The sequence below is a fragment of the Hemitrygon akajei genome, chromosome 30 (genome assembly GCF_048418815.1).
Source record: "Hemitrygon akajei chromosome 30, sHemAka1.3, whole genome shotgun sequence".
Lineage (NCBI taxonomy): Eukaryota > Metazoa > Chordata > Chondrichthyes > Myliobatiformes > Dasyatidae > Hemitrygon > Hemitrygon akajei.
In genome coordinates, this window is record NC_133153.1 from 38,054,540 (window position 1) to 38,080,969 (window position 26,430).

Sequence of the window (26,430 nt, forward strand, 5' to 3'; positions counted from 1 at the left end):
AGGTGAGTGAAGTTATCTAGATAGATAGATAGATAGATAGATAGATAGATAGATAGATAGATAGATAGATAGATAGATAGATAGATAGATACTTTATTCATCCCCATGGGGAAATTCAACTTTTTTTCCAATGTCCCATACACTTGTTGTAGCAAAACTAATTACATACAATACTTAACTCAGTAAAAAAATATGATATGCATCTAAATCACTATCTCAAAAAGCATTAATAATAGCTTTTAAAAAGTTCTTAAGTCCTGGCGGTTGAATTGTAAAGCCTAATGGCATTGGGGAGTATTGACCTCTTCATCCTGTCTGAGGAGCATTGCATCGATAGTAATCTGTCGCTGAAACTGCTTCTCTGTCTCTGGATGGTGCTATGTAGAGGATGTTCAGAGTTTTCCATAATTGACCGTAGCCTACTCAGCGCCCTTCGCTCAGCTACCGATGTTAAACTCTCCAGTACTTTGCCCACGACAGAGCCCGCCTTCCTTACCAGCTTATTAAGACGTGAGGCGTCCCTCTTCTTAATGCTTCCTCCCCAACACGCCACCACAAAGAAGAGGGCGCTCTCCACAACTGACCTATAGAACATCTTCAGCATCTCACTACAGACATTGAATGACGCCAACCTTCTAAGGAAGTACAGTCGACTCTGTGCCTTCCTGCACAAGGCATCTGTGTTGGCAGTCCAGTCTAGCTTCTCGTCTAACTGTACTCCCAGATACTTGTAGGTCTTAACCTGCTCCACACATTCTCCATTAATGATCACTGGCTCCATATGAGGCCTAGATCTCCTAAAGTCCACCACCATCTCCTTGGTCTTGGTGATATTGAGACGCAGGTAGTTTGAGTTGCACCATATCACAAAGTCCTGTATCAGTTTCCTATACTCCTCCTCCTGTCCATTCCTGACACACCCCACTATGGCCGTGTCATCAGCGAACTTCTGCACATGGCAGGACTCCGAGTTATATTGGAAGTCTGATCTACGCTGGTTCAAGACCCTGATAGAACATAGAACATAGAAATCTACAACACATTACAGGCCCTTTGGCCCACAATGTTTTGCCGATGATGTTACCTACTCCAGAAACTCCCTAGAATTTCCCTACTGCATAGCCCTCTACTCTTAAAAATCTCTATTGTATCTGCCTCTACCACTGTCACTGGAAGTGCATTCCATTCACCCACCACTAAAATAGTTGAGGAGGAAGAATTGTTCCTGAACCTGGTGGTGTAGGCTCCTGTACACCACCTAAGGCTCCTGTACCTCTTGCATGATGGCAGTAGTGAGAAGAGAGCATGGTCTGGATTGTGGGGCTGATTAATCCAGGCTGATTAATTCTCTAACAAGAGAAAATCTGAAGTTGCTGGAAATCTGAGCAACACACACAAAATGCTGGAGGAACTCAGCAGGCCAGGCAGCATCAATGGAAAAAAGTCCAGTCAACATTTCAGGCCGAAACCCTGCGGCAAGACTGGAGAAAAAAAGCTGAGGAGTAGATTTGAAAGGTGGGGGGGGTGGGGGGGGGGGAAGAATTGAATTGAATTGACTTTATTACTTACATCCTTCATATACATGAGGAGTAAAAATCTTTACATTATGTCTCTGTCTAAATGTGCAACGTGCAATTTATAGTAATCTACAATAAATAGTATGTACAACAGGACAGTCAAGATAACATAGACATACAGCTGTGTCAGCATGAATCGAGCAGTCTGATGGCCTGGTGGAAGAAGCTGTCCCGGAGCCTGTTGGTCCTGGCTTTTATGCTGCGGTACCGTTTCCCGGATGGTAGCAGCTGGAACAGTCTGTGATTGAGGTGACTCCGGTCTCCAATGATCTTTCGGGCCCTTTTTACACACCTGTCTTTGTAAATGTCCTGAATAGTGGGAAGTTCACATCTACAGATGCACTGGGCTGCCAGGCGATAGATGAAACTTGGAGGGGGAGGAATAAAACAAAGAGCTAGGTGGTTGGTGAAACAGACAAAGAAAAAAGGTGGGGTGGCAGGAGCACCTGAGGGAGGCAATGGGTGGGCAAGGAGATAACATGAGAGAGGGACAAGGGGATGGGAAATGGTGAAGGGGGTGGAGGCATTACTGGAGGTCTGAGAAATTGATGTTCATGCCATCAGGTTGGAGGTTACCCAAATGGAATATTAGGTGTTGTTCCTCCAACCTAAGTGTGGCCTTATCCCAACAGTGGAGGAGGCCATGGATGGAAATAGATTGGGAGAACACTTCACTGAGCACCTATGCTCCATCTGCCAGAACAAGCGGGATCTCTCAGTGTTCACCCATTTGAATTCCACTTCCCATTCCCATTCTGATATGTCCATCCATGGCCTCCTCCACTGTCGGGATAAGGCCACACTTAGATTGGAGGAACAACACCTTATATTCCTTTTGAGTAGCTTCTAACCTGTGGCATGAATGTCGATTTCTCAAACTTCCAGTAATGCCTCCCTCCCCTACCGGATTCTCCTTGCCCGCCCATCGCCTCCCCCTGGTGCTCCTTCATCCCACTCATTTTTTTCTTTATTCCATGGCCTTCTGTCACCTTCATCAGTCAACTTCCTAGTTCTTTGCTTCATCCCTCCCCGTCCAAGTTTCTACTAATGCATGACATTTCTCTCTCTCCACCCCCCACCTTTCAAATCTGCTCCTCAGCATTTTTCTCCAGTCTTGTTGAAGGGTTCTGGCCCGAAACATTGACTGTAATTTTTGCTATAGATGCTGCCTGGTGTGCTGAGTTCCTCCAGCATTTTGTATGCATTGTCTATATATATAGCTAGAGTGCCTATGACTTTTGCACGGTACTGTACTTGTCTACATGGAGTGGACAGCAAGTTTGTAAATCTGGTGGGAGCAAAGGATATTGAGGTGTTGAGAGCCCTCGTCACTGGTGGGGGGGGGGGGGGGGTGGTGGTTGTGAGACAGGTGGCAGTGGAGGAGTGCCAGGTACGGAGTGGGTGACATGAATACAGACACAAACAACCCTGGGACACCAGGCAACCTCATTTGATTCCAAATAATTGGTTTATTGATCATTATAGAATGTCTCTCTGGTGCTTCCTGCTCCCTCCCACTTTCCCCAACCATGATTCCCCTCTCCCTGCCCCCTTCCCACTTACAGCCCACAATAGCGACCCATATCAGAATCAGGTCTATCATTACTCATATGTCATGAAATTTGTGTTTTTTTGTTTTATTTTGTGGTTACAGTACAGTGCATTACATAAAATTAATACAGTACTACGCAAAAGTCTTAGGCACCCTACGTATAATCTATATATATACTGTATATGTGCCTAAGACTTTTGCACAGTACTGTATTCCTTTATATTACCTATTTTATAAATCCAGAAATTCCAAAATAATTTACAGGATTGCCATGCAGAGATCATACTGATGCTCAATGACTTGTTTGGTGTAAAGAGGAATGACAGGTAGAGGGGTTTGGGGAGGCAATTCCAGAGCTTAGGTGCTAAGCAGTTTTAAAGGCTTAGCTGTTGGTGGTGGAGTAATTAAAACTGGGATGCACAGTCGAAAACAAAGTGAACCAGTCAGCTGATGGAATTGTCTGGCACTGATTTTCACCCACCGGGTTCCAGCCAAATAGTTTTCTATTTTAGAACAATTACTTTTTCCTCTACTGTAGCAATCAGTGAATGAAGAACTAATGAAATAAAATCATTTTCAACAAATTTACTTTAGTAGATGTTGACAAAAGTGAAAATGCTAGGCCGTTAAGCTGCCTTGCAATGCAAGCAGGCATCTCGGATCAAACACAAGGAGATCAATGTTTAAAAAAAGCTCTGGTAGTAATTTTTCCACTTTGGAATTTCTAATGATGTTGTTTACTGTGAGGATGGTTGTTCTTCCTTCCTCTCTCTGCCATTCTTAACGTTCAGACTTGGAGGTAGATGGGTATGCAGTTGTAGAAGAGGGAGGAGGTAAAGTAAGGGGTTGAAGGATTTGGGGCAATGGTTCAGAGCAGAAAATAACGTCATGGGCCCGAGCCAATCCAGCATCGACGATGTCTTCAAAAGGCAATACCTCAAAAAGGCAACATTCTTCGTTAACAACACCTAACTCACAGGACATGCCCTTCTTATTATTACTACCATCAGGGAGGAGGTACACACACTCAAGGCTCTACAAACATCAGATTTCTGAACAGACAAAGAACCGACCCATGAACACTACCTCACTATTTTTGCTATCTTTTGCACAACATATTTAATTGTTAAATAATTTCTTATTATAATATGTAATACTGTACTACTGCCACAAACAATAAACTTCATGAAATATGTCTGGGATAATAAACCTGATTCTGATTCTGAAGGACATCTCCCCTCCATAGACACAGACTACATTTCTCACTGCCTTGGTACAATAGCCAGCACAATTAGACACTTTTCATGCCAGACATTCTCTCTGTGTGCCCTCTTTCACTGATTGCAGTCTTTCATTGATTCAATTATGTTTCTTGAATTTACTGTGCATTTCCACAAGAACACTATCTCAGGGTTGTATATGGTGACATATGTATACTTTGTTAATAAATTTCCTTTGAACATTGAATTTCTGCTGCTGTTTTAAATAGTTTGTACATTCTACATGTGACTGAGTGGGTGTCCTCTGGGTGCTCTGGTTTCCTCTCGCATTCCAAAGACCTACGGTTTGTGTTAGTGAGTTGTGGCCATGCTATAATAGCGCCTGAAGTGTGGCAACCAGCACAATCCTGCTGATTGGATTTTGTACAAATGACATACTTCATAGCACGATTAGATGTTTTGATGTACATGTGACAAATAAAGCTTATCTTTTACTGAAATGCACTGTATGGATGGCCTACAAAACAAGTTTTTCACTGTAACCTGGTATCTCTGACAATATAAACTATAAAACAATAAGATATAGGAGCAAAATTAGGCCAATTGGCCCATCGAGTCTGCTCCACCATTTTATCACGGCTGATCCAATTTGCCTCTCAGCACCAATCTCCTGCCTTCTCCCTGTATCCCTTCAGGCCCAGACCAATCAAGAAACTACCAACCTCTGCCTTAAATATACATAAAGACTTGGTCTCCACAGCTGCCTGTGGCAAAGAAGTCAACAGATTCACCACCCCCTGGCTAAAGAAATTCCTTCTCATCTTCATTCTAAAAGGACACCCCCTCTATTCAGAGGCTGTATCCTCTGGTCTTAGACTCTCCCATCATAGGAAACATCCTCTCCACATCCACTCTATCAAGGCCTTTCACCATTCAAATGGTTTCAATTAGGTCACCCCTCATTCTTCTGAATTCTAGTGAATACAGGCCCAGAGCCATCAGATGTTCTTCATATGACAAGACATTCAATCCTGGAATCAGTTTCGTGAACCTCCTCTGAATCCTCTCCAGTTTCAGCACATCCTTTCTAAGATAAGGGGCTCAAACCTGCTCACAATACTCTAAGTGAGACCTCACCAGTGCTTTATAAAGTTTCAACATTGTGTTTATATTCTAGTCCTCTTGAAATGAACACTAACAGTTCATTTGCCTTCCTCACCACAGACTCAACCTGCAAATTAACCTTTAGGGAATCCTGCACAAGGACTCCCAAGTCCCTTTGCATCTCAATCTTTTGTATTTTCTCTCCATTTAGATAATAGTGAACCTTTTCATTTCTTCTACCAAAGTGCATGACCATACACTTCCCAACACTGTATTCCATCTGCCATTTCTTTGACCATTCTCCTAATCTGTCTAAGTGCTTCTGGAGCCTCTCTACTATCTCAAAGCTACCTACTCCTCCACCTATTTTCATATCGACTGCAAACTTTGTAACAAAGCCATTAATTCTATCATTCAAATCATTGACATATAATGTAAAAAGAATCGGTCCCAACACCTGTGGAACACCACTAGTTACCATAGCCAGCTGGAAAAGACTCCCTCTAATCCCGCTCTTTGCCTCCTGCCAGTCAGCCACTGCTTTATCCATGCTAGAATCTTTCCTGTTATACCATGGGCTCAAAGCTTGTTAAGTAGCCTCATGTGGCACCTTGTCAAAGGCCTTCTGAAAATCCAAGTACACAATATCAACCAATTCTCCTTTGTTTGTCCTGCTTATTATTTCTTCAAAGAAACCCAACCTATTTGTCAGGCAAGATTTTCCCTTGACGAAACCATGCTGACTATTGCCTATTTTATCATGTTCCTCCAAGTACCCTGAGACCTCATCCTTAATAATCAACTCCAACATCTTCCAGCTACTGAGGTCAGGCTAACTGGCCTATAGTTTCCTTTCTTCTGCCTCTCTCACTTCCTGAAGAGTGAAGTGACATTTGCAATTTTCCAGTCTTCTAGAACCATTCTAGAATCTAGTGATTCTTGAAAGAATATTACTAATGCCTCCACGATTTCTTCAACCACCTCTTTCAGAACCCTAGTCTGTACATCACCTGATCCAGGTGACTTATCTATCTTTAGACCTTTCTTACTTTTTCCCTTATAATGGCAACTTCACACACTTCATGACCCCGATACCTGGAACTTCCACCATACTGCTAGTGTCTTCCACAGTAAAGTGGAACCAATGTTGTTTCCAATTCCATTGTTCCTTGGTTCATTGAAGACCATTCAACAGTGAGAATGAAACCAACAATAAACTCTCCTCTGCAGTCTTGCCTAAATGTCATAGAATTGTGACTGTTTCATCTTTGGCTTTCGTTATCAGCTTGTTCCACCTGGCAACACTGGAGCTGTTGACAAATCTTGCAAATCCATCTATGTTAAGTAACAGTCTTAGAGACAAGAAAAACATCAGTGTGGTTTCCAATTAGCTCAGCAGAGAATGGGGAGGAACATTTGGATCTGCTCTCAAATTTGGTAAATATTTGTACATGAAAGTCTAGTTTACTAAATGTATTATTGACTAGTGCTTAACACTGGCATTTCTACTTAGATTGCCCTAAGACAATGGTGGGATGATAGCTACACTGCACTCTGTTATTACAAGTGGCAGTACATTCACTTTAAACAAAGTGCGGGAAGGTAGTGTAGTGGTTAGTGTAATGCTATTACAGTGCAAGCAAGCTGGGTTCAATTCCTGCTTGTGAGAAGCTTGTATGTTCTCTTTGTGACTTCATGGGTTTCCTCTGGGTGCTCAGGTTTCCTCCCACATTCCAAAGACATATGGGGTAGTAGATTAATTGGTTACATGGGTGTGACTGGGCATGCAAGCTCATTGGGCTAGAAGGGCCTGTTACAATGGTGCATTTCCAATAAGAAATAAATAAAAAAGAGAAAGAACTGGGATGCATATTGAATTTTGATCTGCTAAGTCATTAGTGCAACTTTAAAGCTCCATAGTGGTAAGCGAGGAAGAGGTAGAATCATACAGCTATAGAATACTACAGCAGAGAAAGAGGCCCTTCAGCCCACTTAGTCCATTCTGACCTGATCTACCTGCATCCAGACTGTATCCCTTCAAACCTATGTATCCGTGTATCCATCTAACCTTCTCCCAAATGTAACATTTGAACATTCAGAGATAGGATAAATGCTGCATTGTTTTATTCAGGATCACCTGTAACATTTTAATAAGATGAGTTAAGATGAGTTGTTCCAGTGGAACAAGTCACTGAAACTGTACACAGTAAAGGATTTCCTCTCATCCTGCTTGGAGTGTCACTGAGAAGCTGTGATCTCCCTGAATGGCACACAGACTCAAGGGGTTAGGGCAGTTCAAGATTCAATGTCATTTCCTGGACACAAGTCTAAGGAGAACAAAATAATTGTTACTCCAGATCCAATGCAGCCCAAAAAAACCCACAAAAGATGAAGAACACAATAGTAATTAAAAAACACACAATAAATATAATGCATAAGATAGCTTCCATCCATAGATTGACTGTATTTCCATAAAGTTATGCTAGGCTGTACATAAGGTGACTGATGGAGAATAAAAGTAGCGACGGAGGTGTTGATCAGCTTTACTGCTTGGGGAAAGTAACAGTTTTTGAATCTGGTGTTCCTGATGTGGATGTTACGTAGTCTCCTTCCTAATGGGAGTGGGACAAACAGTCCATGAGCAGGGTGTCTGGGATACTTCAGGGTATGTGAGTTCCTGCAAAGAAAACTGCAAAAGAGCTGGGATTGAGATGTACAATTTGCTTTACATTGTTGGTTATTTCGGCTTGCCCTGAGGGAATAGAAGGTTATGAATGTTAGAAAAACATTTATGAAAAATGGGGAAAGAATTTTTTGTAAAGATTTGTCTAGAACTGTGAAAATGTCTAATTTTCCAGACCAGTGCTACAAAGACTGCCTGATGCAAGGTCCATGGAGACTGCCATCTACTGGCAAATCAGCTGACCGCACAAGAATAGAAAATTCACCACTGAATTAACTAGACACAATCCAGAACTACATTTGCATGAATGCATTTAGGCTATCTTGTCTCCAAATTGTTAAAACATTATCTTAGAAAAGACTATGTGAAACCACTTATGTTTTCAATTACGATATTATAGTTACAGCATAATGATATTTAATTATGTTATTAAGCTCTATGAATTCTCTGTAGTTATTTACTGCAGCTCTGTATGGAGAATGGAGATACCCAAGAGCGTGTTACACACATAACAACTTATTAATGAGTTCAAACGAAGATCAAATACTTCACAAAGGATCAGTTAAGTCAACAACATCTCTTTCTAGGTCATGCTTTTCCTCATGCAACTTGAGGCCTGGACATGTTCTGTTCTGTGTTTGAAGGCCTGTCTGTGTGTGTGAGGATGGGAAAGGGGCTTGCTTTGCTATTGTTGTCTTGTTTTGTTTTATTATTGTTGTTTCTGCTTGTGTTGTTTCATTGAAAACACAAGCAGAAAGATGTTACATTGGTGCCAGAAAATGTGGTGACATTTGTGGGCAGCCCCCAGCACATCCATTCAAATCACTTTTAAGCTTCTGAAAATTGAATCATGTAACTTTAATATAATAGCTTGATTTGTGCTTCCTTATTTTATCTGAAGAAGCTTGGCTATAGCACCAGGACTCAGAGTGCAGGACATTATTGATGACAACATGAATTGGAAATTTCAACTGGAAATGATCTGGAGATGTCAAAATTGACTTAAGGATTTAGATTGTCAAGGGAAGACTTCAGGGTGAGTACAAGATATTTGTAGTACAGGATGGATCAATATTTTGTATTCTCCCTCAAATTTATCTGGTGTTAATGGTGCAGATGTATCACAGGCAAAGCCCTCCTCACCATTAAGCACATTTACAAGAAGCACTGCCACAAGAATGTGCACCCATTCTCAAGGACCCCACCATCCTACCCACTACTACCATCAGGCAGGAGGTACAGGAGCCTTAGGTCCCACACCATCAGGTTCAGGAACAGTTATTAGCCTACAAACATCTGGCTCCTAAACTGGTGTGAATAGCTTCACTCATCACATCTTTGAACTGATTCTATGACCTACAGACGCACTTTCCAGGAATTTGTACAACTCATTTTCTCAGTGTTTTTTATTTGCACAGTTTGTCTTCTTTTGCATATTGGCTGTTTATCAGTCTTTGTTTATGTACAGATTTTTTCATAAATTCTATTGTATTTCTTTACACTTCCTGTATATCCTTGCAAGAAAAATAATCTTATGGTGGTATATGGTGACATAAATGTGCTTTGATAATCTATTTACTTTGAACTTTGAATCACTTTCTACTTACCTTTACCCTATCAACATCTCCCTCTTTGAACATGTCCATGCTTTTTGCCTTAGTTATTCCCACAACTGGGGTGATTTAGATAGGGAATGTATTGAAGGCCAAAATGATAGGAGACAATTTTAGTTCTCCAGTTGTTACCTCAGTCAACATCATGTCACTAATTCACTCTGATCTCAATGCTGTCCAATCTGCACTTTCACTTCATCTATCACTGTTCCAACCAAGGTCTAATTTCTCTTTCTTTCAAGGCATCAAAGATCACAGAGTTTAACAGCGTGTGAACTCATAAAATGAACTCTTGTGGATCATTTCCCATCCATTTTACTCTGTTCCCATTGTTCCTCTCAGTCCGACTCCTTCATTTGTTTTTACTAACTCTTCTGATTTTCCCAGTTCTGAATCGGAAGATTTCACTCAGTTTATTCCCCTGCACCAACTGCCCCCATTTTACAGATCTTTGCTTAATAAAGAAGAGCCTACTGAATTGGTCCTATTTTTGATGAGTGTTTTTTTAAGTTAGCCCTCAACATATTCAGAGCAACAATTAAATATTCAGCTGTTGACCTATTAAAACAAACTGTCTTGACAGAAATTATCCCAATCAAGGCTGAAGGCTGAATGATCTTCAGCTTTCTTAAGATAATTCTCAACATCATTACCTGTTTGGTGGCTGATGTAGTAGATTGGCTGCTTTTTATAGAACTCAGTCAATTAACCATTCCATTTACTGGAAATGGGTGGTTAGGTTACACTTCAGTTGCTGAAATTGAAATGAACCCCCTTGTTGCAAATCCTAATTTTCTTCCTTGTGCCTTGACTTAATATAGGACCTTTCTCACGGTTAAATATCCCAGTGGGCATCAATGGATGAATAACTTGACATCACATCACATTAGGATACTAGAAAAGATGTCCAAAATGTTAAACAAAGATTTTGAGGAACATCTTAAAAGGGACCAAGGGAGAATTTTAGTTGGGGGGGGGGGGGGACATGGATAGGTGGTTTCTAGAACCTATGACTGAGTAAGTTTAAGTGATGACTACCAGTGCGGAGTGAGTTCAACAGGGAAGGTATAAGAAACCACATGCAGCAAAGGTTGTCATGATACCATAACTGTTACCTGGACAATTAGCATCTTATTCTGCATTGGAAACCTACAACCTACATACTTAGACCTTAACCTATCACGAGAGGAACATTGCAAACAAGTTTCTCCACCCTCCCCCTTCACTCTCTTTCCACTCCCCATTCTGGCTTCCCTCTCACTCTTTCTCTTTCCTCCTCTCACCTGCTCGTTACCTCCCCCTGGTGCTCCTCCTTCTTACCTTCCTCCCATGGTCCACTCTTCTCTCCTATCAGATTCCTTCTTCTTCAACCCTTTATCTTTTCCACCTATCACCTCTCAGCTTCTCATTTCATACCCCCTTCCTTACCTTCCACTCACCTGGTCTCACCTATAACCTGCCATCTTATACTCATTCCCCTCACCCACCTTCTTCTTCTGGTTTCTTCCCCCTTCCTTTCCAGCCCTGATGAAGAGTCTCAACCTGAAACACCAACTGTTCATTCTCCTTCGTAGATGCCGCCTAACCTGCTGAGTTCCTCCAGGTTTTTGCATATGTTACTCTGGATTTCTAGCACCTGCAGAATCTCTTGTGTTCATAAGTTTTGGAAAGCAATATTTTGGATATGGAAAATATTTATCTAAATGCTTATTAAAAAATTAAGTCATGTTCATTAATTATCCTGAAGTGTTGTTACGTTCAATATCTACCATTTAAAGAGTAAAACCCATCACTTTAGATAATTTAAACTAAATGCAGATAATAATACTGAAGCAAGTGATATTTCTTACATTCATGCACAAGAACTGTGGAATGAGCTTCCTGTAGAAGTAGTAGAGGCCAGATCAGTTGTGTCATTTAAGGTAAAATTGGATAGGTATATGGATAGGAAAGGAGTGGAGGGTTATGGGCTGAGTGCGGGTAGGTGGGACTAGGTGAGATTAAGAGTTCGGCACGGACTAGGAGGGCCGGAATGGCCTGTTTCCGTGCTGTGATTGTTATATGGTTATATGGTTAACTGGTGGGGAGATGCAGAATGTGAAACCCACTGACAACTGACAATTCTGTTAATTCAGCAAGAACCAGTTTCAGACCTGGGAAAAACTTTGTAATCATTCCCACTTACCCATTACTTTACGTGACTGTGCAAAAGTTGTAGGCACACATATATAGCTAGGGAAGCAAATAATTTTGCACAGTACTGTAGTAATTTTATGTTTGGACCGTACTGCTGCAAAAAAAATCATGACGTATGTGAGTGATGATAAACCTGATTCTAACAACAACACACACAAAATGCTGGTAGAACACAGCAGGCCAGGCAGCATCTATAGGGAGAAGCGCTGTCGACGTTTCGGGCCGAGACCCTTCGTCGGGACTCAACCTGATTCTGATTGTTTTTAATAAAATGACCTTGCCTGGTGTCTCAGAATTGGGTTTGCCTGCACCAGCGTCACCCTCATGCCTCTGACCCTCCTTCCCTGCCACCCATTCCACACCCCTCCCGCAGTACTCCACCCTCGACACTCTCAACATCCTTTGCTCCTGCCAGATTTACAAACTCACTCTCACCTCCATGTTGACAAATACAGTACTGTGCAAAAAGTCTTATGCACCCTATTTTTATATACGTACCTAAGATTTTTGCACAGTACTATGTATTTAATTAGAACAAGTTTAGTTCAGGAGGGTGGAATAGGAAAAAAGTGTTATTTTGCATTTAGTTAAATTGTTCTTCTGCATCAGAAGACAGCATAATAATTATATACCTATTACAATGAATCTTTCAATGAGTATTGAGCTACCTTATCGAAGTCAAATATAAATTTTGGTAGAGGGTCACTAATAAAACACAATTTAATTAATTAAAATAATACTTAGGACATGATATGAATGTGTATCCCACATGGCAAAAGCTAACTGTTACAGTTTGCAATTAGTCCACTGACCTGAGAAGATAGATTACCTCATTTGGAGAATTTTATGGCTGATATGTTCACAAAGCTTCACGTTACATTTTTTTGTAATTTTTTTTAATTGTCACCCAGGGACCAGAATCTTTATAAGTCAGTCTGATATATGTACCTCAATTAGTGTCCACCTCACCTGCTGCTCCATTGTATATGGATGTATGAAGGTCACCAGGTCAATTGAGAAGAAACCCAGCACCCCTCGGCATTTACAGGCCTCAGCGATCTTGACACACATCGAGTGCAGGTTGCTCGGATCCACGGAACACTGTGGTACTGTGGTGCCCCAGCATTCGAGAGGGCTTCCGGAATGGATCTGGTCTCCGCAAGAAACCATCGATATTTCCCCTGTCGGCTCTATGAGCATGTCTATGGTGAGGTTAGTCACACTGTCGGATGGCGGATAGGCCTCCACAACGCCACCTTAGAGGAGGGGATGGAACAAAAATGATTCAGATCACTTTGTCTTAGACTTGGTATCTACCACTCTCAAAACTTGTCACACATCTCTTTTAAACTCCCCCCTCTCATCTTATAGCTATTCCCTCTAGCATTTGGCATTTTTATCCTCAGAATAAAAAGTCTGTCAATTCTATCTATGTCTTTCATAACTTTACATCAGTATTTTTCCTACCCAGGAAGTTCTAAATGAACTGTTAAAGCACAATGGTCCATCAAGGTTTAGAGTCACGGAGCACTACAGCATGGATACAGGTCCTTCGGCCCAACCAGTCAATGCTAACCATGGAGCATGGCCAGCTAGTCCCAATTTCCTGCAATCATCTTATGTTCTCTCTAAGCCCTGTCCCTCCATATACTGTACCTTCCAAATGCTTCTTAAATGGTCCTGTTGTACCGGTCACAAACACTTCTTCTGGCAGCTCGTTCCATATACTCACCATCAACTGTGTGAAAAAGTTGCCCCCCAAGGTCTCTTTTAAATATTTCTCCTCTCACCTTACACCTATGCCCCCAAGTTTTGGATTCCCCCATTCTAGGGAAATCTGATCAAACTGACTGGTCACTTCTGTGCTCTATGCTATCCCTCGATGATATCAAACTAATCATATACGCAAGATGACCAAAACATTAGCAACAATGTACACTCAGTGGTCATTTTATCAGGTACACCTGCTCATTAATGCAAACATCTAATCAGCCAATCATGTGGCAGCAAATCAATGCATAAAAGCATGCAGACACGGTCAAAAGGTTCAGCTATTTTTCAGAGCAAACATCAGAATGGGGATGAAAAGTGATTTAAGTGACTATGACTATGGTTGTTGGTGCCAGATGGGGTGGTTTGAGTATCTCAGAAACTGCTAATCTCCTGGGATTTCCACTCACAATAGTCTCTATAATTTACAGAGAATGGTGCGAAAACAAAACAAAAACATCAGTGAGCAGCAGCTCAGTGGGTGAAATGCCTTGTTATTAGAGAGGTCAGAGGAGAATGGTCAGCCTGGATCAAGCTGACATGAAGGCAACAGTAACTGAAATAACTGCGTAACAATAATGTGCAGAAGACCACCTCTTAATGGACAACACGTTGAACCTTGAAGTGTATGGACTACAGCAGCAGAAGACTACAAACATACACTCAATGACCACTTTTTCAGGTACAGGAGGCAACTAATAAAGTGGTCACTGAGTGTATATTCAGAATCAAATTAAATTTTTTATCTAAGTCTATATATGTCACCATATACTACCTTCAGATTAATTTTCTCGCAGGCATTTAACAGATATTAAAGAAATAAAATAAGAGTTTATGAAAAACTATACATAAGCAAAAGCTTCTGATTCTGAGACTGACAAAAAATGTGCAGAAGAAGACAAATTGTGCAAACTAGAATACAAAAAGAGAGATAGATAGATAGATAGATAGATAGATAAGTAATACCAAAAATGTACATTGGTAGTCTTTGAAAGTGGATCTATGGGTTGTGAAATTATTTCAGTTGTAAATATTCTTTTATAAATTTATCCTAGATTACACAATCATCACAGTTTGTAATTATGAATGGTTTAAGACATTTCCCTTTCACAAAGCTGACCCACAAACACTAGCATGTGTTCTACCTCCACTTTGCAATTGTTCCGTCATGTAAAATTATCATTCTGCTTAATCAGTTGAAAAAGACTTCAGCACATCAGAGCACCTTATACAGATTAGGCTGCCAGATTTGCTCAAATAAAGCCCACTGGATCCCATCATGTCAGTATACCAATCCTATCATTTGTATAAACGGCTGCTATTTAATCAAATCCATTCCCCAGTTAACTACCTGTCAACACAGAAATCAAAAAACATTCGTAGTTATAATTACCAAAACCCATAATTACTGAGATTTTCCTACTGTTTTATTTTATGGGTCTAATTTGTATCTCCTGTAAGCACCAGTTCCTGTATAATATCCCACTTAGGTAGCCCTTCTTCAAATGCGAACTTTATCAAAGTTAAAAAGTCAAAGTCAAACTTATTGTCACTTGGACAAGTCTATGTGTGCACAGCTACAATGAAAAACTTACTTGCAGCAGCATCACAGTATCAGAATAGCAGCATTCGCAAGAAATAATACATCAATTAAACATAAATTATACACAACTTTTACACAAAAAGTACACATAAAGAAAACAAATCCATTTTGTGCAAAATGATCATAGTGTTGTTAAATTATAGATATGAGCGTTGTGCCGGTTGGTTTAAGAACCGAACAGTTGAAGGGAAATAGCTGTTCTTGAACTGGGTCATGTGGGACTTGAGGCTTCTGTACTTTCTGACTGATGGCGGCTGTGAGAATGCGTCATGCCTTGGATGGCGGGGATCTTTGATGATAGATGATATCAAGTTTGATATCAAATATACCAATGGCAAAATGCCAGCAAATAGGACTGGCTTGGATGAGCATCGTGGTCAGCACACTGATTGGCATGATTCCATTGCTGTTGTGAGTTTCACCCTGATGCCACATAATACGTGCACACTTTCCAGCACAAGTTACATGATTGTCATGATTGCGATCAGGATTAACATTTCTGGGTGAATTCAAAGTTCAAAGTAAATTTATTATGAAAGTACATATATGTCACCATATACTACCCTAAGATTTGTTTTCTTGCAGGCATTCACAGTTGAACAAAGAAACATAATAAAATCAATGAAAAGCTACATACAAAGTCTGACAAGTAACCAATGTACAAAAGAAAACAAACCATGCAAATGTAAAAAAATAAGTAAATAAATAATGCAGAGAACACAAGTTATAGGGTCCTTGAAAGTGAGTCTGTAGAGTGTGGAATCAGTTCAGTGTTGAGCAGAATGAAGCTATCCACTCCGGTTCAGGAGCCCAATGGTTGTAGGGTAATGGTTGTAGGTTGTAGGGTTGTAGGGTCCTTGATCTTGGTGGTGTGGAGTAAGGTTCCTGCACCTCCTTCCTGATGGAACTCTGCTTCAGCGCTGACACTGCTGGACACACCTACTGATACGTGCAGTCACAGCACAGAATGGGCTAATGAACCTGCACCTCCAAAAAGGTTCAGTACAAGAACAGGCCCCCAAGGTTCACCCACATCTATGCTGTCTGATAATCCAGATCCAAGTGATAGAACTCATTTTACCCAAATCACAAGAGCAGAATTTTGCTTGATTACCAACAGAATCTGAATGATATCGTGTACTTAACTTTATATAACACTAGAGAAAACATTTAAATATTGCTGTTAATAATATAACGTATTTTCTTAAATTTTAAGCTGTAATATTGCCATTTTAATAATTGTTAACAGGCTCTCAGGAGTATTATTCCGAGAAGAAATTGCATGACATTAGAATTGTGTTGCTAACTGAGATCAAATTCTGATGAAATTCAATATCCATCATAGAAAAGATGCAACAAATCTGCACTGGAGAATAGATTACCAGTTTTTAATGTGGTTTTCATCTCTGCGTGTTATCATTTACAAATAAAATGAAAAGCAGCCAAGCAAACACATCCACAATTCACGTTCCGGTATACTTGCTCCAAGCTGAATTAAAGAGTTTCTAAACATGAAAAATATTGCAGCTGCGAGAACACAACGCAACAGACAGAAAACATTTCTAATAATGATGAGCAAACACTTTAGATTTGAATTTTTATGGCCTCTCTTCGGATCCCTTCCTCCGATATTTCAAAAATCGGACAAGGCTCTGTTTTATGCTAAAATGGTGTTGTCAAGTTCCTTTTCATCATTTACACAGAGAATAATGGATACCTGGCAAAGGAGATCAGGCCTGTAATCGAATCAATGGACTCCAGATGGTCCATGTATGGAATAGTGGATACCTGGGAGTGATTATGAGCTTGTAATGTAATTGAGGGTTCAAATGGTTTATTTATGTGGCCTTTCCTTTGGCACTGCTCCATCAGCAGCACCTGTGTGTTCCTCCTGCCTCTCATCATAATCTGCAGTGCAAAAGCAACATAGAACATCACAGCACAGTACAAGCCCTTCGGCCCATGATGTTGTGCCGACCTTTTAACCTATTCTAAGCTTGCACCACCACATTCAGGAACAATTACTACCCTTCAACCACCAGGCTCTTGAACAGAAGGGGTTAAATATGCTCACCTGCCTGTCCATTGAGATGTTCCCGCAGCCAATGATCTCATTTTAAGGACTCTTTATCTTGTTTTTTCATGTTCCCTTCACTTACTGCTATTTATTTATAATTGCATTTGCTCAGTTTGTTGTCTTCTGCACTCTACTTGATCTTTCATTGCTCATGTTATAGTTACTATTCTATAGATTTGCTGAGTATGTCCTTTGGAAAATGAATCTCAGGGTTGTATGTGGTAACGTATATGTACTCTGATAATAAAATTTACTTTGAAGATAAATGTAACCCTTCCCTCCCACATAGCCCTTCATTTTCCTATCATCCATGTGTCTCTCTTAGTCTCTTAAAAGTGCTGCAGCTCACATGCTCTTGGCCCAATACAGCTGAGATAGCCCATTTTTACAGGATCTCAGTCCACAAAACTAGCAGCATACTTAAGGACAAAGCAGCTGCTTGTAGATTTCTGACTGTTTCCACAGACTTTCTATAGCTTACCCAAACCATAGTAGTTACCACCATGCTATTACAGTGCCAGGGACCCAAGTTCAATCCTGCTAGTGTCTGTAAGGAGTTTGTACGTTCTCCCTGTGACCATCTGGGTTTCCTCTCGGTGATCCAGTTTCCTCTCACATTCCAAAGACGTATCAGTTTGTACATTATTGGTCACAGGGTGTACTTGGGTGGCACGAGTTTGTTGCGCCAGTGGGGCCTGTTACCATGCTGTATCCCTGAATAAAGATTAACTAAATAAACATCTTAGATTTTAAAGTTCCAAGTACATTTACTATCAATGTATGTATACTGTAAACATCCTTGAGATTCTTCTTCTTGAAGGCAGCCCCAAAACAAAGAACGACCATTGAACTGATTAAAGAAAGCCCCCACGCAAATGTGCAAGAAAAAGAACAAAACACACAAACAACAGAAAGTGAACAATTAAACATCAAACCACAAGAGTCCCCAAAAGGGAGTTCACAGCCACAGACCATCAAGGTGAGAGAAGCTGGTCCAGGAGCCGATGTCTGCAGCCACAGCCACTGAGTCACTCAGCTCAGCAGTGTCGATTGCTGCAGGCCACAGCCACAATCCAGTTCTGCACCAAAGCAGATTCGTGAATTTATTGGACATTCTTTTTCAGCCTTAGTGTTGAGCTTGAAAGTCTGTTTTTCTGTAAAAGCACTAGACTTCTCGATTCCTTCCGATTGGAAATGTAAATAAGAAAAACTATAGCTGCTGGAAATCTGATGCAAAAGTCATCACCGATTACCTGGAGTCCAGCAACTTGCACTCATTTCTCAATTGCACTTTTATTTATTTCTGCACAAAGAGAACAACTTGGCCCCTGTCACCAAACTGTTCTAAAGCTTGAAGAAAGTAATGGCTTTTTTTTTAACAGAAATTGAGTAGTTGGATACAGATATTGATCCAATAGAAACATTGGGCGTTTTTGAATCTCACAGTCGCATATTTAAATACCAATCATAATACATATTTCAGGTATTAATAACCAATTAAATCTATGTGTTAAAGGCCAAAAAAACTTGAATAACTGTCCAATAGTAAGTGTTCACTTGCACCTTTACCTTGTTCTGATCTGCTTGGTGACTTTGGTTCCCATGTTTGAACAGAAAGGCCATACAAAGGAGAGTTGGGCTTTCAAGGGCTGTGTCAGCCTGGGTGAGTGCATGATGTCTGCACACTGTCTCTCAGCTTACCATCTTGACTATTGCCTTGCTGAACTTTCACACTCAGGAAAGGCTGCATAAAGTGCCTGTGTTCTGTTCTGTTAGCACACCATTTTAACTCTCTACTGGCTGTAGCTTCCACACTGGAATACTTCAATGGCCAGGCACTATTATAGAAAAGACAAAGGTACTCTCCTTTCAGCTAAAATGTTGACTTTTTTCTCTTTCCATTAATTGAAAGAAGATAGTGCCAGCGAACAATGCTACCAAAGGCGACGTCCTCAATGGGTCAAGAGGCAATTCCTTTCATTTCCTTTACAGCTTCTTTTTTATTTCAGATATGGTTCTACTTCTGTTAGAGCCTGTAAACTACATTCTGGCAGTGTGACACTGGGCAGATTGGATGATCTAGCGCTTTGCTGTCTCCACGAGTCTGTGACCAAAGCACACAGCATGGAGGCTGAAAGCCTTGAGATGGGACCCATTATTCACTCCATCTCTCGTTGATCTTGCTGATTAAAGTGCTGAGCAAGATTGAAGTCATCAAGGCAGGTGCGAAGGTGAATGAAGGTTCAGCATCGTCTACCAGTCTCTTGCTTGCTGCTGCTGGAGAAGTTGTTTGCGTGCTGCATTCTCTCACTTGCTGCTCCTGAGGGAAGGTCTCTGTGTTCAAGTGATCTCTCTCTCCCTCAGTGCTGTTGGTGGATGTGGCGGGAGCAAGGTTTAATTGACGTGGATTGAGTATTTGGACTCTAGTTCTTGTCACTCTTTTTTTGTTACTACTATTGGGTGATTTTTGAATCGGGGTGGCCTGCAGATGATAAACGCTGAGCTGAACTGTACTGAAATATGCCTTTTATGTTTTATATTCTGTGTTTTTGATCTTTTTTTGTTGCTATTAGTACATGGGGATGGGGGGGGAGTTTGAGGTTTGATGTTTTTCTTTGAATGGGTTGGTTCCATGGTTCTTCCTTGTTTCGTGACTGTCTGCGGGAAGATGAATTTCAGGGTTGTATACTGCATACTTATTTTGATAATAAATATACTTCGAATCTTCAAATCAATTGCTACCCAACCTACTGAAAGTTTCCAGGATTTTCTGCTTCTGTTCCTTACTAAAGGAACTGATAAGACACAAATGACTAAAAATGCATTTGTACTGTAGATTACAGGGGCAGTAACAGTTTGAGCTAAGAAAATGGTCCAAAAGCAAGTATACAAATATACTACATTATTAACCTGACACTTTCTGTTCTTCCACTCTGCACAGATGCTGTCAGATTTGCTGAATGAACTACAAGAGGAAGAAGCTGGAGGTCTATAAACCAGTCCTCATTAGGAACTGGAAGTGGAAAGGGTCAGAAATTTGAAATTCCTTGGTGTTACCACATTAGCGGATCTATCCTGACACCAGCAGATAAGTGCCATCACAAAGAAGACACAGCAACCCATCTACTTTCTTAGAAACATGTATGGATTCAGCATGCCATATAAAACTTTGACAGACTTCTATAGATGAACACTGGGGAGTATCTGACTGGTTGCATCACAGCCTGGTATAGAAACACCCATGCTCAGGAACAGAGAAGTTGACAGAAAGTGGTGGATAAAGCCTACTCCAGCAAATCCCTCCCCACCATTTAGCACATTTACAAGGAGTGCCGTATGACCTCTTCTCTCAGGCAGGAGGTACAGGAGACTTAGGTCTCAAACCACCAGTTTCAGGAACAGTCAACAACCAGCAGGCTCTTCAACCAACATGGATAACTTCACTCACCTTGACACTGAATTGATGCCATAACCTACACACTCACTGTCAAGGATCTTTTAATTCATGATGTCATTATTATTCATTTATTTTTTATTTGTACAATTTGTCTTCTATTGGACATTGGTTGTTTGTCAGTCTTTGCTTATGTATAGTTGTTCATAAATTTTATTACACAGTACTGTAGTAATTTTATGTATTGCACTGTACTGCTGCTGCAAAAAAGACAAATTTTATGACATATGTTAGTGATGATAAACCTGATTCTGGTACGGGTCTCTATTGTGGACTGAGAGTGGAAAGGGGGCAGGGAGAGGGGAGTCATGGTTGGAAAGAGTGCAAGGAAGAGGGGAGGGAAGGGGATGCACCATAGAGACATTCTGAAATGATCAATAAACCAGTTGCTTGGAATCAAATAACCTTGCTGGTGTCTCAGCACTGGGTGTGTCTGCACCTGCACCACCTCCTTCTCTGCCACCTGTTCTACAACCCCTTCTGCAGCACTCCACCCTCACCATTCCCAACATCCTTTGCTCCCACCAGATTTACAACTCACTCTCCACTCCACGTTGACAAATACATAACTGTGCAAAGTCTTTAGCACCCTAGCCATATACAGTGTCTATTAAAATTATTTATGCCCCCTTGGAAGCTTTCATGTTTTTTTGTTTTACAACATTGGCTCACAGTGGATTTAATTCAGCTTTTTTTTACACCGATCAACAGAAAAAGACTCTTTTGTGTCAAAGTGAAAATAGATCGCTAGAAAGTGATCTAAATCAATTAAAAATATAAAACACAAAGCAATTCATTGCATAAGTACCCCTGTATCTGGAAGGTCCAACTGCTGGTGAGTCAGTATCCTGGCAAAAACTACACCAGGAAGTAAAAAGAACATTCCAAGCAACTCTGTGTAAAAGTTATTGAAAAGTACATCAGGAAAAAGATACAAGAAAATGTCTAAGTTACCTAATATCTCTTGGAATATAGTTAAGTCAGTCATCAAGAAATGGAAAGAATATGGCACAGACCAGAGTAGGCCGTCCTCAAAAACTTAGTGACCGTGCAAGAAGGGGACCAGTAAGAGAGAGCACCAAGAGACCTATGACAACTCTGGAGGAGGTTACGTGCTTCAGAAGCTGAGATGGGAGAGACTGCACATACAACAACTGTTACCTGGGTGCTTCACCAGTCGCAGCTTTATGGGAGAGTGGCAAAGAGAAAGCCACTATTGAAAAAACTCGCAAGAAATCTTGGCTTGAGTTTGCCAGAAGGCATGTGGGAGACTGAAGTCAGCTGGAAGAAGGTTCTGTGGTCTGAAGAAACCAAAATTGAGCTGTTTGTCTATCAGACTAAATGCTATGTTTGGCATAAGTCAAACGCGCATAATTAAAAATGCACCATCCCTACCGTGATGCATGGTGGTGGCTGCGTCATGATGACTGCATCGTGCTGTGGGGATGCTTCACTGCAGCAGGCCCTGGAAGGCTTGTGAATGTAGAGGGTAAAATGAATGCAGCAAAGTACAGGGAAATCCTGATGCAATCATCAAGAGAACTGAAACTTGGGAGAAGATTTCTGTTTCAGCAAGACAATGACCCCAAGTGTAATGCCAAAGCTACACAGGAATGGCTTAAAAACAACAAAGTTAATGTTCTGGAGTGGCCAAGTCAGAGTCCAGACCTGAATCCAATTAAGAATTTGTGGCTGGACTTGAAAAGGGTGTTCACTCACAATCCCCATGCAATCTGACAGAACTTGAACAGTTTTGTAAAGAAGAATGGGGGAAAATTGCAGTGTCCAGATGTGCAAAGCTGATAGAGACCTATCCACACAGACTCAAGGCTGTAATGGCTGCCCTAGTTGCATCTCCTAAGTACTGACTTGAAGTGGGTGAGTATTATGCAATCAATTATTTCGTGTTAAATAATTGTAATACATTTAGAACAATTTGTAGAAATTTGTTTTCACTTTGACACGAAAGAGTCTTTTCAGTTGATCAGTGTCAAAAAAGCCAAATTAAATCCACTATGAATCAATGTTGTAAAACAATAAAACATGAAAACTTGTGCGGGGGGGGGGTTGAATACTTTTTATAGGCACTGTATATGTGCCTAAGACTTTTGTACAGCGCTGTATATGTACTTTGATAATAAATTTACTTTGATTTTGAGGTTATAGAGGTAGTAACAGTTTGAGCTAAGCAAACAGTCCACAAGCAAAAAGCACACGCATACGCTACATTTTTATCCTGAAACTTCTGTTCTTCCACTCTCTACAGATGTTGTCTGATTTACTGAATGTTTTCAGGATTTCCCGTTTTTATTTCTGATCAAGTATGCACAGGATACGACCTGTTCTGTACTGGGTAAGTAAACATTTAATGTGCAGAGTATAGGTATCCTGTAGAAATAAGGGTGCTGGAGGTTTTGATCATTTACAGAGATTAAGCAGATTACTTTTTCCTCAGGAGGTTAAAGGCTAGCTTTAACTGTGATCCAAAAGTTAAGTGTTCATAAAATAATATTGTAGGCAGTCATTTCTAGACTTTAATGCAATAAGTAAAATGCACAAGTAAAGAAGATGTAAGGAGTCAATATTAACAGTGCACCAAATGCAATTTTTCTTCTTCTGTGCTTTACTATGCTTTATAACTCTGTGGTGGGTTTAATTCAAGGATTTGATTGCTCAGTAAATCAATTTTATAAAATTATTAAGAAAAATAAATAAACAGTGACCTTTCCTTCCTATATCTTTCCAAATGCTACAAGACAGACAAATCAAGTTGAAACGCAACAACTCCTAAAGATTTAACAGGATTATCCACCTTAAGGCTAAATCTAGCAGACCACAATAGAGAAGTGCAAAGCTCTCCCCACCATTGGACACATTTACCAGGAATGCAGCCACAAGGAGCAGCAAATTAGCCCCCTCATAGTAACCATTTCTGCCCTGGTAAAAGTCTTTGGCTGTCAACTTGATCTATGCCTTTTGTCATCTTGTACACCATTATCTTGGGTGACAGGGTGGAGATACGTCTCTGCCAAAGGAGGTGTAAGGCACTCCTTCCTTCCGCTAGCCTGCAGGTTCTCTTTGGGCAAGATGCAGCACAGGCTTAGCTCCCCTCAAGGTCACTGGAAGCCACAGGAGCAGGTGGATGGTCGTATGAACAGCAGATGCATATCACAAGTCCTGGTTGTGCGACCATTAATGTCAGGCAGACAATCTCTGATGAGTATTGATAATGGCTGGGGCCACCCATCTTGTAAAGGCACTGCCCAGAACTAGCAATGGCAAACCACTTCTGTTGAAAAATTTGCCTAGAGCAATCATAGTCACCATACGACATGGCATATAATGAGGAGGATGATGATGATAACTCTTATCAAGTCACCTCTCAACCTCCTTCGCTTCAAAGAAAAAAGCCCCTGCTTGCTCAACTTAACTTCATAAGACTTTCCCTCTAGTTCATGCAACACCCTGACAAATTTCCTCTGCTTTCAATTGTAGTGTTGAAAGTGATTACAAAGATAGTTAGAGGTAAACCATGAAGGGGTTTGACGGGGTGAGAATTTTAAAGTTGAAGTATTGGTCAGCTGGATGCTCTTGACAATCAGTGACTCTACTTAATTGGCAGTTCCAGATTTGAATTCACAGCTTCTCCAACCAGCCTTCCCAGCGAGAAAGAACTGTTTGCCATACACAACCAACAAATGAACAGTGATCTGCTGGCAACAAAAAGCAGATCGGCATTACCCCATGTGACCAACTTCAGTTGCCAGGCTGAATGTGATGGGTCCACGTAGCCCCCTTTTATGCAGCAATATCTCTAATCCAATATTTTATAAGGAACAATGTAAATTGAAGGGATTCGAGTCATAGAACACCACAGCACAAAAACAGGCTCTTCAGTCCATTTAGTCAGTACCTGGTCCCATCCTGCTGCACCCAGACCATGCCCTCCATTATCCTTCCACCATGTACCTATCCAAATTTCTCTTAAATGTTGAAATCGAACAAGCATCCACCACTTGCAAAGTTCAAAGTAAATTTATTATCAAAGTACATACATAGTCACTATATAAAACCCTGACATTCATTTCTTTGTGGGCATACTCACTAAGTCCATAATAGAAGAATAACCGTAACAGAATCAGTGAGAAAGAGTGCACCAATTGGGTGTTCAACCAGTGTGCAAAAGAAAACAAACTGTACAAACGTAAACAGAAAGAAATAACAAATAAGCAATAAGTATTGAGGACATGAGATGAAAAGTCTTTGAAAATGAGTTCATAGGTTGTGGGAACATTTCAGTGATGGGGCAAGTGATGTTGAGTGAAGTTATCCCTCCTGGTTCAAGAGCCTGATGGTTGAGGGGTAACAACTGTTCCTGAACCTGGTGCTGTGAGTCTCCTGTACCTTCCTTCCTGATGGCAGCAGCCAGAAGAGAATATGACCTGGGTGGTGGAGTCCCTGACAATGGATGCTGCTTTCCTGCAACAACACTCCATGTAGATCTGCTCGATGGTGGGGGCATCTCTACCTGAGATGGACTGGGCCATATGCACTACTTTCTGTTCAAGAGCATTGCTGTTTCCATACCAGACTGTGATGCAGCCAGTGAATATACTCTCCTGCACATATCTATAGAAGTATGGCAAAGATCGTGCCAAATCGTCAGAAACCTCTAAGACAGCAGATGCACTGCTATCCTTTCTTCATAATTGCACTTACACGCCAGGCACAAGACAGATTCCCTGAATTGAAGACACAAGGAATTTAAAGTTGCTAACCCTCTCTACCTCTGATCCTCCAATGAGGAATGGCTCAAAATTTTGAAGGGATGATTATATTGAATACTGAGCTGTAGTCGATTAAGAGCATCTTGACGTATGTATTTTTGTTGTCCAGATGTTCCAGGGTTGAATAAAGAGCCTACGCCTTGTGAACTACTCCCAGAAACTTCAGCCTCTTCTGATTTGCCATCATCCCTGCCAGTATCCCCCTCCAATCCACCTGAGCAAGTTTCTCTCTCATACCTCTGTAACTCCCTTTATTTAATTGTGATACTGATACATCTGACTTATGCTTCTCCTTCTCAAATTGCAGTATGAATTCAATCATATTATGATCACTGCCTCCTCAGGCTTCCTTCACGTTAAGCTGACTATTAAGATCTGGGTTATTACACAATACCCAATCTAAGATAGCCTTTCGCCTAGTAGGCTCGAGCATAAGCTGCTCTAAAAAGCCATCTTGTTGGCATTCAACAAATTCCTTCTTTTATGATCTGACACCAACCTGATCTTCCCAATCCCCTGGCATATTGAAGTCCACATTACAATTGTGACTTTATCCTTATTACATGCCCCTTCCAGCTCCATTTGCAATCTCGACCCTACATCTTGGCTACTATTTAAAGGACAATATACAATTTTCATGTTGGTGTTTTTACCCTTGCCATTTCTGAACTCCACCCACACAGATTCGACATTCTTTGGCCCTATGTCACCTCTTTCTAAAGATGTAATTCTATCTCTTACCAACAGAGCCACGCCACCGCCAATGCCTTCCCACCTGTCCTTTTGATACAAAG

The 26,430-nt window shown here is 40.9% G+C and overlaps 1 protein-coding gene across 1 annotated transcript in view; it reads right to left on the reverse strand.

Moving 5' to 3' along the window:
* Positions 1–26,430, reverse strand: part of iqch (IQ motif containing H) — a 187,947-nt gene that overhangs the window by 53,010 nt on the left and 108,507 nt on the right. The window contains exon 16 of the mRNA XM_073032631.1: positions 12,915–13,201. Within this exon, the coding sequence (XP_072888732.1) occupies positions 12,915–13,201 (287 nt within the window). The remainder of the gene's footprint in view (positions 1–12,914; positions 13,202–26,430) is intronic.